Source organism: Zeugodacus cucurbitae, chromosome 4 (assembly GCF_028554725.1).
Source record: "Zeugodacus cucurbitae isolate PBARC_wt_2022May chromosome 4, idZeuCucr1.2, whole genome shotgun sequence".
Taxonomy (NCBI): domain Eukaryota; kingdom Metazoa; phylum Arthropoda; class Insecta; order Diptera; family Tephritidae; genus Zeugodacus; species Zeugodacus cucurbitae.
The window spans coordinates 29,542,523-29,557,083 of NC_071669.1; the positions used below are offsets into that span (position 1 = coordinate 29,542,523).

A 14,561-nucleotide genomic window follows, 5' to 3' on the forward strand; every position below is an offset into this window, starting at 1 on the left:
TATAGGCAAACGAAATATTTATCAGTCAAAACATTTTCATTTCATTTGTTAAAAATTGAAAAACAAAACGCAAGTGCCAAAAGTCCTGAATGTCTATGGATGAATATTTGAAGATTTGATATGTTAAATTTAACCCTTTACCTAGTCGTGTGATAGTTATGTTAGGAATCGATTTATTGAGCCAATTTCTGTATTACGGTTATAATAATTATTTAAATACAAATATTAATACGAGGAAATGTTAATATTTATACATATCTAACAGAAACTATGCCTCATATAATGTTCATTCGTTAGTGTGTTGAAGCCTATCGTTTACTTTTGTTTTCGATCCAAAAGTTTGCATTACAAAATTCAGTGGCATTGTAAGAAGTGGTAAAATTTACTTATTGAAAAAGGATTTAATATCGCATTAATCGAATAGGTTTTTCTTATAGTACAATGCGTTTACATTTAGTGTATTTTTACCAAGCATGTTTTTTAATTTTGTTTTGTTTTTCGACTCTTAGGGCAATGTAAAATTTGCATAATATGGGATAGGATATAACTTAAACGGGAACGCGAAGAAACTAACAGCCCTATTCTCATGCCCTCACAAAAATCACCACACTCACTATTGTGAGTTTTTTGGATTTTGTGATGATTACCTTATGCTGGAGAAAATTCAAAAGCTCAAATATCTAATTAAAAAAAAATTACAATTTTCTCAAATATCTGTGACCTGAGAAAGCAGCCATCACAATACAAAACTAATTGTGTTTGTTTTGGTTTTTAGCAATATTTGTAAACAAATGTGTAAATATTTGCGTGCTATAACGAGCATGGAGGAATTGTTATTTGAAAAAATGGCCTCTATAAAAGTTCAGTTATCGAATAATTGTGTTTAACCGAATCTGGAACAATTTGGACGTACCTTGCATTTTCATTTGTTAGCGATTTGCTGCCTAAGTCCTAAAACTCTACGATCCGATAAGGACGCATTATTTTTGTAAAGCAAAGGACACTGACGCACAGCCTCTATAGACGAAGATTTACACCCAGGTTATTTTTATACTCTCGCGACAAAGTTGCTACGAGAGTATTATAGTTTTGTCTACATAACGGTTGGTTGCAAGACCAAAACTAAACGAGTTAGATATAGGGTTATATATATCAAAATGATAAGGTGACGAAAAAAGTTCAAATCCGGACTCTGTCCGTCCGTCTGTCCGTCCGTCCGTGCAAGCTGTAACTTGAGTAAAAATTGAGATATCTTAATGAAAATGAAATTGGCAGACGTATTTCTTGGCACCATAAGAAGGTTAAGTTCGAAAATGTGCGTAATCGGACCATTGCCACTCCCACAAAATGGCGATAACCGAAAATTTGGTACAAAGGATTGTTCTAGGAAAGGGCATATTTGGATGTAATTTTTTTGGGGAATTGGGCGTGGCCCCGCCCACTACTATGTTTTTTGTACATATCTCGCAAACTAATTAAGCTATATCAAGGATTATGGATTATTCGAGTAGCATGCTGTGCGAAAGGCGTAAAATTGTCTCAATGCTAATTATTTATAATAATTAATTAAGTTAATTTTCGCGAAAACGGATAGCTTTCCAATCAAACAAAAACTCACTGCAGACGGCTTTGGTAACCACTCATAGGGTTGTCCGAAAAATTGCAGATAATTATTGCCAAACATAAATTATGGGGTGAAAAATTTGTCAAGGCAACATGTTTTGACTATGGAGATGTCCGATAATGCAATATTACTCTGCTCATAATAAGTGTTAAAACTGTTCAACTCAAATACATTCAGTAGAGTTAGTAGAATAATGGATGGATCAGGTTATTTACATTAATTAAATAAAGGGTAAATTTTACAAGTAGTTTTTTATCATTTCAGTTAGTGCAGCACAAACGCCAGATGGAGGAAATTCTACGGCTGAAGTAGCATATATTTTCAAATTTTTGAATACAACTTATAATTTGTATTTTGTATTCTAGGGCATAGCTCCGGTTTTTATTAAACAAATCTTATATTCGCGTGAAGGCAATTTTCAAATGTATGGAATAACGTTTGGAATGATTTCGTGTGTGTGCATTGTTCGGTCTATTGATGTGTCTTCTACAAAAATCACATATTCCTTAGAGGATCACACAGGTCAGATAGAAGCACATTATTGGTTGGAAGAAGGAGATTCAAGCAAAGCTCCAGACATTATGCTTAATCATTATGTTAAGCTATACGGTAGTGTTCGGACCCAAGGGTCACAGAAAATGTTAATGGTTTTTAAAATGAGCGCCATAATGAATTCAAACGAAGTTTGTACTCATATACTGGAAGTTCTTAATGCTAGATATAAATCTGAAGAGTTTGCTACTAAAGGGGGTAACGTGTCCACTGGAAATGCTGGTTCCATAGGTTTTAGTTCCAGCAGTGGTGACAATAATTCTCTTGGTTTGGAAGGAAAACAGTTGGCTGTATTACAAGCTGTTAAAAATAATATAACCACTGAAGGAATCAGCCGCAAAGAGTTGCAACAAAAATTTAATCATATAAGTGGAAATGAATTGAGGTAAGTTTTTTTCACAAAAGTACATATTGATATTAAATTGTGTATTTTCAGCTCTATTATTGAATTCTTGATATCTGAAGGTCATATCTATTCAAGTTTTGATGCGGACCATTTTGTTAGTTCGGAGTAATATTTTATAAACTATATTAAACTCATTTTATAAATGGCGCTGAAATATAAATGGTGTTGTTTATTTACATACATATATCAGCTGTAGATTCCTGTTTTTCCCAACTCGGCTTGAATGTACCAGTCACTTATCTTGTTATACTCGCAAGATGGTGCACAGAGTATAATAGTTTTGTTAACAACAGTTGTAGGTCCTAAAACTAAACGAGATATAGTGTTATATATATCTAAATGACCAGAGTGACGTGTAGAGTTCAAATCTCCGTCCGTCTGTGCAAGCGATTACTTGTGTAAAAATTAAGATAATTTGATAAATATTGGTACTCGAGCTCCTTTGGCACCTTAAGAAGTTGCTTTCATAGATGGGGGAATTCGGATCACTGCCACGCCCACAAAATGGCGAAAACCAAAAACATATAAAGAGCTGTAACTACGTCATAGTAAAAACTATGAATGTAAAATTTGGTACAAAGAATCGAACTAGGAAGAGGTATATTTGAAAGTAATTTCTTTTAAAAGTGAGCTATATCAAACAAACTCTCTAGGTTCGTTACTTTTACCCATTTATAACGACGCCTACCTCCATTACAAAGGTTATGATGAAAACTACTAGAACTATTAAAATTCATTATACCCGAGACACACATGTAGTAACAATCGCCCCTATTCCCGTTGTCGTTATCGTTTTAAAACGACTTAAGAACGCCTATTTGGCATACTTGTTGGCGTTAACGGCATTTATCGAAAATAAATTGAGATTCCCCAATTTGAAACGACATAGAAACAGTCGTTGCTATAATTGTGAGCGACATAGAAACGACGCGGTTGTTTGAAGAAATATTTGAAGTGAAGATGAAAATTTCAAATCGGAAAAAGTTTGAAATTTTAATTTCTGAAACGGAAAAATATCCTGCATATGCCAAGGACTTCAGAAAAGGGATAAATCCTTTAAATTTCGATTTTTTGGGAGGGATATTTTTTTCTCAAAAAAAAAAATTAAATCCAAAAACTAAAACTCCAACAAGACGAGGAGTTAATAAACAGATACCCATGTCTCCTTTGGCTGGATCACTAGGTAGAGTAGTCGGATTAGCCAGAAGCAAGGAGCATGAGGCACTGGAAGTATAACATATTTCAGAAGAAAGTTTGGAGGACGCAGATGTCACCACTACTTCTTTTAAAAAATCAAATAAAGATGGAAGACTAACATTGTTGTACGTAAGTACAATAATTACATTGATAACGTTGTTTAGAGTCAATAGAGAATAGCATAAAATCCATTAAGGACTGCTTTAAAAATGTGTCTCGTTTCATAAAGAGAAATTTTTATATGGAAAAAGAGCGCCTTAAAGTATACTATATAAAAGTATACTATATAAAATATATACTATTAAAACGACAACGGGAATAGGGCTGAATATTATACTGCGTACGAATACCAAATGTGTGTCACCAAATACCAGCACTTTATCATGTGAGCAATGTAGTATTTTTCTGGTAATACCTGAGACAGACATTTAGTACATATTGGTACCGGTGTTCGAATTTTGTTTGTAATCAAATTGTGTTCCGTAGGGATGGAAAAGTCGACTCTGACTTTAGTCGAAAATCGATCTTTTATTAGAAATAATAGACTTTTTAGGATCGATTCAAGCTTGTCTTGAATCGATTAAAATCGACTTTTACTCGATGACTTTGACAGTTGATGAATTAAGATAATCACTATAAGATTACATTTAAAAGCACAATACAAAGTACTCATCGAAGCGTTTCTTTATAAATAGCCTCTTTCTGATTTTCTGATTGGTCTATAACAATATAATGTTTACATTGCCGCCGGTAATTGATGTAATTAACTTTTTAATATACGGTACATAGTATTGAACAATTCTTCGTCATGGCTCCCAGTTTGATATGGGCCTATTGCACAAAAGTTAACAATGGCAGTAAAGTTAAGTGTGATTTATGTCATAAACAGTTTTTGTTTAATAAAAGCACATCGACAATGATGAAGCACTTACAATGTGCTCACAAGATTGCTCCTCCGTCAAGTAATGAAAAACAAACTCAGAAAAGATTGAATGACAGTCACAATGATTTCGAAGTTCAGCCTAAAAAAGTAAGTGCTTTTGAAGAACTTTTTAAAGTTTGTACATAAATTATTCCTCTCCACAGACAATTTAATTTTTTATATTGATACTAACTTAATCATGTTTGTTCTTAGGTTTTAGTCGCTGTCGAATCATCTGTTGAATCGGTTGCTTTGGTACCTCAAACAAAATCATCTCTTCAAGAGAATACCACAGTACAATCTCAGGTCCAAGGTCCTATGGATCGTTGTATAAACAATGCTAATTCTTTTTCAGGTAGTAGTGAATTAAATTAGGAAACAACGTTAATCTTATTAATTTCTTCTATCATGCATTTTCATTGTTTCCTAGCTGGTGGACGTAGATATGATCAAGCTACCACAGCTCTTTTACGAATGATCGCTGTTGATAATATGCCTCTGTGTACCACAGAAAGACCAGGATTCAGAAAATTTATTAAAACACTGCAACCGTTGTATCACATACCCTGTGAGCCAACTATAACTAATGCTATGAGTCGTAAATATCAAGATTTGTCGAATAAAATAAAACTTGAACTGCGACAGACTGAATCTGTGTGTCTTACTACTGATATCTGGACTCACCAACACACAATGAAAAGCTATCTTGGCTTAACAGTTCACTATCTGAAAGGTCAGTTACTGATTTTATTTTCAAAAATCATTACATTCAGTTTTAACTTCAAATATCTAACTTTATTGACATATTAACCTTTCTTCACAGAAACTGAGATGAAGACTGTTGAGCTGGGCGCTTATCTCATGGAAGAGAGGAAAACAATAGAAAATTTGAGCTTGAAATTAAGAAATATATGCAATGACTGGGGTCTTGATGATAGTAAAATAGCAGCATTCGTTTCAGACGGGGGCGCAAACATCAAAGGAGCTATTAAAAGTGAGTTCGGCGATGGGAAACACATTTCATGTTTTGGACATGTAATAAATAATATTGGTCAGCGCCTTATCGAAGTTAATATTACTCCACCTGCATCTGAATCTCGAAATCAAGTTTCCGACTTACCCGCTGATGAAAATGATGCTATTGACAATCTTGAAGACTTAATTACAGATCATACTGAGCAATCGTCATTGCGTGAGCTATTGTCAAAAGTTAAACAAATTGTCACATTCTTTCGACAAAGTGAAAGAGCGACTACAGAGCTGCTGAAATTACAGAAGGACAAGCCTGAAAATTCTCGTCTGAAATTAATTCAGGAAGTGCGAACGAGATGGAATCCTGTTTTGAAATGGTTGACCGTTTCATTGTGCTTGCTGATCATGTCAGTAAAGTGCTTTTACAAGTGAAGATGGACAAATCTTCGAAAGCTAAGCCACCTAACATGATCACAGGTGAGGAAATCGATGCGTTAGTAGAAGTTCGTGACATCTTAAAACCTCTCTTGCAAATAACTCAAGAAGTTTGTTTTGAGAAATGTGTAACATTGAGCAAGTGCATTCCTTTGATTTCAAGTCTTAGAAAAGTAAGTTCCCATTATTAAACTAGCAAAGCTATTGCAATATTATCTTGTTTTGAATTTTTATTGAATGAATTGATTTTATATTTTACAGAAGATTGAAGAGTTAACGCCAGAAACTTTAATTGGGCGACATTTGAAAAAGAGAATGGTTCAAGACATCGAAACAAAATACGGCAATATTGAATCCGTAAAACTGTACGCTTGTGCAACATTGGTTGATCCTCGTTATAAAAAGTTTGGTTTTCAAAGAATTCGGGATTCTGCACGAGCGGTAACTAATGTCGGTAGGTTGATTATGCAAACATTATTTGATTATTTCTATGGTTTAGTTTAAACTTAATATAATTTTTTGTGTAGCTGATCTTGTCAAGACAGAACGAAAATTAGCATTGGCAGCAATGGTGGCAAATATTAACCCTCAAGATGAGATATTAGCTATTCAAGGTCCGGAATCTCAGAAAACGAACGATGACAATGATGATTTATGGTCTTATTTTGATAACACTGTGAGTTGTAGTTCCAATCTTGCAGATTCTGATGAGGCTGGAGGATTACCAATACAATTACGACAATATTTGACACGCCCGGCTGTCAATCGGAAACAAAATCCTAATCCGTTCACTGTGTGGGAAAGTATGAAATATGAATATCCGTATCTATGGAAAGTAGCTAAAAACTACTTGCCAATAGTTGCAACGTCTGTACCCTGTGAGCGATTATTTTCACATGCAGGACTTATCGCAAATCAGTTGAGGAGTCGCTTATCACCTCAGCACATTAATGAGCTAATATTTTTAAGATCAATCGGCGAAGAAATGTGGTTTTCGTAGTTATTTATTTTTAAATTTTTTGTTTTTTAATTAAAAAAAAAGCAATTTTATTATCCAATACCAAAATGTATGCAATGAAATCCTAAAATACTTTTTATAATATGTTAAAAACTAAAAAAATATTGATATATCTAATGAATTTCGTGTACGAGTTGCTTAATTTATAAAAAGTCAACTTAAGTCACAAAAGTCGACTATCGGGGTTGATTAATTGACTTCCAGAATCGAAAAACTAGAAGTCAATTCCAAAGTCAAAAATCGATTCCGCTCGCGCTCTTTCCATCCCTAGTGTTCCGCACTACAATACGGTTTTAGAAACCACAGTACATACAGTAGAAAACCTTATTCGTGGGGAATTCTCGGTGGTAAGATAGCCGCCATCTTGGAAAAACGCAGAGCTGTATATATTGAGTACTTCATTTTAGTAAAACCATAGTCATAAAATAGCAAATATTATGTATTATGTATATAGCTGTCTTATATAAAGCGAAATTATTTATTTATACTATATTTCAATTATAGAAGATTTTGACATCAATGTGTGCCATATTATTGCAAAAAAATTATTAAATGTAGATGAGATATTTCATAAGTGGTGAGAATAAAATACAGCTCTCATACAAGTACTTTTCTGTGGTACGTTATTTTTGGCCACATTTATTTAAACTTAAATGGCACAAAATTAGCAAAAAATTGATTTTTGCTAGTTTTTACTTAAATTATTACAAACAATGATATTTAAAATACTTTGAATTGCAAAGCTTGGAAGTACACAAAAGTTTTATAAGCTTGAAATTATACGTGGTTGCATCCTTATTAAACATTTTTAAAACAAAATATGTCATGAGCCTATTGAATAGGCATTTCAAACCATCGGGTCCAAGGTAACAAGAATCAAAATCGGCATTTAATACTAATATAAGTTTTTTTATGAAATTTATGAAAAGCTCAAGAGCTTTTACTAAGTTTGACGAATCCTACACTTTTTATTTTGTAAAAGTATAGGCGTCTTCAGAGATCTACCCTTTCTCGAATAATGTTAAAAACAGCAAACAATTGTGCATTTTAAAATATTCATTATACATATAACCATATAAATATGAAAATGAATTTCTCTGAAGAAAATCGTTTTCAATTATATCAATTTCCATACTTGCTGATTGCTGACTATCTATGGAAGACTTTGCCAATGCTTGAAAAGTTTGTCAAGAACTATCTTGAACCAGACAAACATACTCTTTTAAGGTTATTTAGTGAAAATTATTCAAATTGTTTAATAGTAATATTAAATCATTTAAAATTTGAAAGCGCCAAATACAGTGTCACCAACCCAGGGATGTATTTATTTTAATACAATATTTAAAAATTAGTTGAATCGCGTAATACACTTGTACATAAAATATAACTAACTTATCAATAAATAACACTTAATACCATCATAAAATTTAATAAATATCCGAAATATTTTAAAATAATTCCAATTATAATGAAAAAAATTATTTGATTTAATATTTATTTAAGTACTGTTCATCGGACTTTAAAACTTTTGTGAAGATTAAATGCTAGCACAACACCCTAATTACCACAATTATAGCAAAAAAAGCGTAGCACACAATCCAAGTACGCCTCGGTGGTGTGTTAAAAGATGATAATTAATGTAAACAAACAAAGGTTTTCTACTGTATATTCTGAGGTATAGACTACTTACTCAACATATCGTGGGACGGTAAACTAGAGTCGACATCGGATTACTTTTTCGGTCGAAGTTTGACAACAAGTTCCGGCATAAATGGGATATCGGATGAAAGAGAAGGCTCTCCAGAGAAGGAATATATATAAATATAGTTGATTGGACTATCTGGACTGGATATTGGACTAGTCAGTTTTGAAATATTTGTATCTAAATGTCCAATTTTTTCCATAAATATCACATGGCATTTCACACATTTTACCGCAATTTTCTCACATTTTTCAATTCTCATATTGATAATTACACTGTTAACATTAAATTTAATTCAAATTTTACATATATTTAAGGTTTATTAAGAAAAATTTTCTTATTTTAAAAATCAAATAGCTCACTAATACTTGGAAAGGTTTCAGTGTTTACAATTATGTGGAAACGACCGTTGCCACATCTTAGAAACTATATGTGAAGGATTTTGCAACACTGCGTTTTATTTAATAGCATATCATAGTTTTTTGTCGTAGAACTTTTTTCTCCTTTCGCGTAGAACTCCTTTCTGCATTGGAAAAGGAAAACGGTACTTGTAATTCAAACAACAGGTAGCACTTATGGTACAAGCCTGCGCTAAAATGTCCTTTTAATCATGCGCAATAGTTTGCACCATTTTCTTAGGTGGAGAAATATTTAAATCTGCACAAAAATATATTTTTATCCCTTTGTTTCGAGCTATGCCTCACGTTTTATTTAATCAATTAAAATGTGTTTCAAAGTAAAAAACAAAAAAATATATATATTTGTATTGGCATTTTTGTCTATAATTTGTGCTTGGAGTCGTCTTTACCATTGTGAATAGTCTACATAAAACAAAATTTGCCAACACTGGGCAAGCGGCGATACAATTTTTAATGAGGTATCCGCATACTCTTCTATACGAATTCAACTAGATAACTTTGTTGTTGCTTTCACATGTAAAATTTTTGACAGGCGAGCAGCTCCCAAAGATAGCGAGCAGAGAAGTGACCAATCGATTGTATTGCATGTATACAATTATGAGGAGAATTAGTGTTGGAGGAGTTTCTTACAAAGATAAAAGGGGGATTCTCTTACATATTTATTTTATAGCAATTCATTATCGTTATGTTTTCTTAAAATAAGAAGCATTTTAATTTTTACACAATTTTGTTTAAATGTACAATAACCATTTTATCAAGGTCTGAATAAAAAGGGGATTATACCTTAAATACTTGAGTTATAATAATTTCATTCCTTTCTCTTACTTAACCACGATATTGGATCGACTATGGTTATTTTTTCGAAACGCGACCGAAGGCCGTCAATGCAGAAAGAAGTAATGCGCGAAAGTACTAAGGACCACACCGATGTTGGATCGACCAGGGTTATTTTTTTATTTTGAAGCGTGGCCAAGGCCGCCAATGCGCGAAAGTTGTATGTTTTTTTTCATTTGTTTGGATATGGCAACACTTGATATTTGTCAATATGGTTACTATGCATATATCTTAATCGTAATCTAGAGATCATCCTCTTTCCAACCATACCCATTTCACCCTGAAAACATGGGATAGTATACTAAATTTTCCCCGTAGTTTTAGATGTATATTGTCCGCGCTTGTCAACTGTTAAAATTTGCTGCGGTAGCGTTAATACATAAGTAGAATTAAAAAATTCTATTTCAATATGTTTGACACATTTTACCCGTATTTTTACTTAATATACATACATATTTGAAATTAGACTACACACCAAATTCCAAAATCTGTCGTTTACGCTGAATTTTCGTTACACTGCCCTCCACTTAAGTCTGATCGTCCCGATTAGACATACTTCCAGAACCAAACGTTTAGCAGCATTTCTTCCTTTAATCTCGTCTTCTAGGACACTGTTGTCCTCCTTACCATTTCTTTCTCCATTGGCATAAATCCTAAACTTTAAATCAATAAGTAACCAGAAATTATCCTCGCAGTCCTCTACGCCGTTTTTTCCTGGACAGCAGGCCGATAAGCCAGGAACATGGATATATGGACATCCTGTGTACCTGTGAAGATACCTGTCCACCAGCTTTCCAAAAATGCCCCTCCAAATTTCGGTTTAAGCGTTCCACCATGATATCGAATCGTGGATGTGATGTAGCTTCAAATAATTTCCGGACATATAGCTTCTGGCACATCTCCCAACTTTTGATGTCCACGTCCACCATCTCGTCAGTCTCTTTACCATGAATTGGGCATACCTCTGTCCTGACCAACAAAACACTCCTGTTTCCTGATTTACTGCTTCATCTGACCATGACTCTTGGAACTTGGCACTTTTGTTGCAATGCACTTTCTTATTTATTGACCACAACCAACCTTGATTCTTAAATTTTTCCAAGGCTTTCCTGATTCTCAAGTATCCTTGATTTGGACCTTTGTGCAACTCGTTGCGAACTTTAGGTAATCTTTTATTCCGAACAATCATGAGAGATCGGCAGCTTTGTCCTTGTTTTGCTTTTCCACACTCGATATAAGCAACCAGCCACCAACTTAAAACTGTTCCACTGGGTTTTTGCGACTAGAGGCTCTGCAGCCATTTCTTCTTCCTTTGGACGTTTGTTCCGTTCTACTACTCCATGCATTTCACAACTGGAGCTTTTTGTTGAGATTCTTGTTGTTCCTTCGGATTACAATCTTTTGTCCATGACACTTCTGCCTTCTCTGGGGTCACCTGCGTCAATATAAGTGCCTCCTGCTCTCAATTGTGTAGCCACTTGTGCTGAAACCTGCGATGGCATACACTCTTCATGCACATCCAGTTGTGTTAACACCTCTGCTCTATTTAAGGTCACCTCAATAGACTCGTCCTCCTTCAACTGTGAGGACACCCATTCGATTCCAACTGTGTTGACAAAATCTCTCCAAAAATAGTCCCCAAACGCTTCTATCATCTGTGACATTAGGAACAGAAACGTGTTCGTGTCTAAAGCTTCTGAGGCATCTTGTGTTCTTTTCATTTCTTCTATTTCCATTATCCATTCCGCCCACGTTGATTTGAAAACATATTTGTCCACGTTTTTTTCTTCCATTGCCTCTCTTAACCGGGCTTGCAATTCGGATTTCAAACCATTCGTTGCTAACCCTGTTGTTCCAACTCCTTTTTGATTTGTGGTATCCTTAATTCGTTTAACTTAGCCATTATCTTCTATGTAGTTTTATTTCTCAATCCCACTTCTGACACAAATTGTAACATATTTCCAAAATCTGTCGTTGACGCTGAAACTCTGCGCTGAGTTCGATCACTGGATTGTCAAATAAAAGTCACACTTTAATGGCAATACACAAATCTTTATTTATAATTCATTAAATTTCACACTTTATTACTTCTTACTGTACTAACTTATAACTTGTTTACACTTTACTCGACAACTCTCTCCTTAGAATTGTCCTTATTCGACAACTCTTTTTTCAGAACTATCTTGTTACCAATTTGGCAGCCCTTATATCATCATCCACCCTGCAAGACAGGTACCGGCGAATTCTTCGGTGAAATGCCAGGGAGCAGTACTAGCAGTTTCAATGAAAGTTTCTATGCCATTCTTAAGGCGAATTGACAAAAGTACCCCAAACTATTGTGCACGTGTGATCGTTCATCCCTTTCTTGCACATTACATTCATCATTTAACAATTTATATATTCCTCTTGCACAATTCTCGGAATGATCTTGGTATAATCACGGATGAAAGACCCAAAACTGCGAACGAAAACTCGACGTGCACTTTCAGTACTGCGACCCACAAAAGCCCAGAAACTAACTAACTACCCGCTATTTTCGGTTAGTTCTACCAAAATCTCAAATGAGAATTTCATATTTATTTAAAATATCATGCCATTTAGGTGTTTATTATTATATTTACTTTATAAATGTATTATCGTACTTCACTATATACATATGTAAACGTATTGAATATTTGAACAATTTTTACTATCTAACAAAGGCTGGAGGAAGAGTGGCAAATGTCAAATACCCCGAGCGGCATGGAAGTGTAAGCTGCGCACATTATGTGAGGACTATTTTGGTTTCTTTGTTTCTTTAGGAGATTTGGAAGATCTGTTCTTTCATTAATTTCATTAGTACTAGATTCATCCATTTTCTGGGAGGAGGGTTTCTATAAAATATAAAGTAAAATTAGAATTTTTACAGCATAAAAGTTGGTAATAATTACCTTATGTTTCAGGAATTCTAAATCTAGCACTGGCAACGTTCTAGTCTTAACATCTATGCTCTTGCTGTAGTATTTCCATTGAACTAATTTTGGTGAATCCATGTCCTTGTAAAGCGATACAACAACGTTATGATTCCTCAATACAAGGTGAAAATGAATCACAAACATTCACTTAAATTTACCTTTTAATTTCTATGTTTCAGTTGCTGGTATGGCCAACTGAGGTGCCGGTAAGTGCAAAAATACTGCATATGCTTTGCCCTCTAGCAAACGGTTTCAAAATCACCTAAACCATGTCGTTCCAATTCTCGTGCTTTTGTTGACCAAAAGGTTTAATTGCACGTAAAAAAGTGACATTAAACCTAATATCTGGTGTGTCAATGATTTATGTTCCATGTAGCAGCGTTTGCATCCATAGTTCTGAATTTGCTTGTAGCACATATTCCATCGCTTCGAAAGTTCTACGCTGCTACTATAAGTGGCACCAATTACGTTGCGTACCTTTAACGAGCAGTATGAGGTTTCTAATATTTGTATGGAAAATTTTAGAATTTAAGGCAAGATAATATTATTATATTCAACAATTATTTACGTATTCAATGGTTTCGCCCTTGATGTTGATCATTGTTGTCGTAGCTTCTATTGCGTGCTTCGAATTGACAATGCAATGAAGTATTACTGTATCACCCTCTTCAATTCCATATTTTGGCTTTAGCAAGCTTTTATTTTACGTTTTACTTATTTAAAAATGAGTGCTTCAATAATTTAAACTTTAATTAGGCTACAGATCACTGATTTAAATAAAACACGCAAAATAATACTTCACAAGCAGCCATGATATAGCTCAAAACAAAACTTGTTTAAACACGAGAACTTTGGTTGTTTCTTTCTATCATTCAGGGTGCTGTACGAAAGAAGAGTTGAGGTAAATGTTTATGCACATTTCGCCCTTTGTTGCATATGTGTGTATGTAGTGGTGTTATTAAAATTTCTTTGAATGTTTGGAGTTTCAGTACCCATGACTTGCTGGGCACACTCGAACATTCTGGCAACTGCGAATATCGATGACGGGATAAATCTGGCAAGCTATCAATTTCGATTGTTAATTCTAGTTTGTTCTTGTACCATTTTCGTTACAATATTTTAAAGCAATAATGGGTCTAATCAATGAATATCTTAGCTAACCATTGTTGTTGACTGAGTAGTCATTTGCGTTTCACAGTCGGTGCTTATTTTCTATAAAATTCTATTATGATATATGGCAGCACAATGAAAAACATTTGTATTTGTAAATACCATCTGACAAATTGAAATTATTTTTGATGAAAAATAACTTTGCGACAAATAAATTTAGAATCTAGGAAGTGGTTGGAAACAATAAAGGGACACCTAATTTCACCGCAACCGAGTGGGGGCTCCTATTGCAACTCGCAGGAAAGCATATAAGCGTCATTGAATGCAAGAAATTTCAAAAATTTTTTCAACAAATAATTTTTATTTTATTTTTTGACAAATAAGTCAATATTCAAAACAAAAATCAGCTGTTACTT

The 14,561-nt window shown here is 34.0% G+C and overlaps 1 protein-coding gene and 1 long non-coding RNA gene across 3 annotated transcripts; one reads left to right on the forward strand and one right to left on the reverse strand.

Annotated features, from left to right (window-relative positions):
* Positions 1-1,717: 1,717 nt before the first annotated feature.
* On the forward strand, positions 1,718-2,766 carry LOC105220481 (replication protein A 32 kDa subunit). 2 transcript variants are annotated; one of them, XM_011196913.3, is made up of 4 exons: positions 1,718-1,830; positions 1,889-1,932; positions 1,990-2,561; positions 2,613-2,766. In XM_011196913.3, the coding sequence occupies exons 1-4, from the start codon at positions 1,818-1,820 to the stop codon at positions 2,689-2,691; spliced, it is 708 nt and encodes a 235-aa protein (XP_011195215.1). In that variant the 5' UTR covers positions 1,718-1,817; the 3' UTR covers positions 2,692-2,766. The 2 variants fall into 2 exon arrangements, with proteins under 2 accessions (XP_011195215.1, XP_054085333.1); XM_054229358.1 differs by lacking the exon at positions 1,889-1,932 and having other exon boundaries at positions 1,763-1,855.
* Positions 2,767-5,521: 2,755 nt separating this feature from the next.
* On the reverse strand, positions 5,522-8,785 carry LOC128921496 (uncharacterized). Its single transcript, XR_008470935.1, has 2 exons — positions 8,692-8,785; positions 5,522-7,506 (listed from the first exon to the last, which is right to left on the reverse strand). It is a non-coding gene; the product is annotated as an uncharacterized LOC128921496 (long non-coding RNA).
* Positions 8,786-14,561: the final 5,776 nt, after the last annotated feature.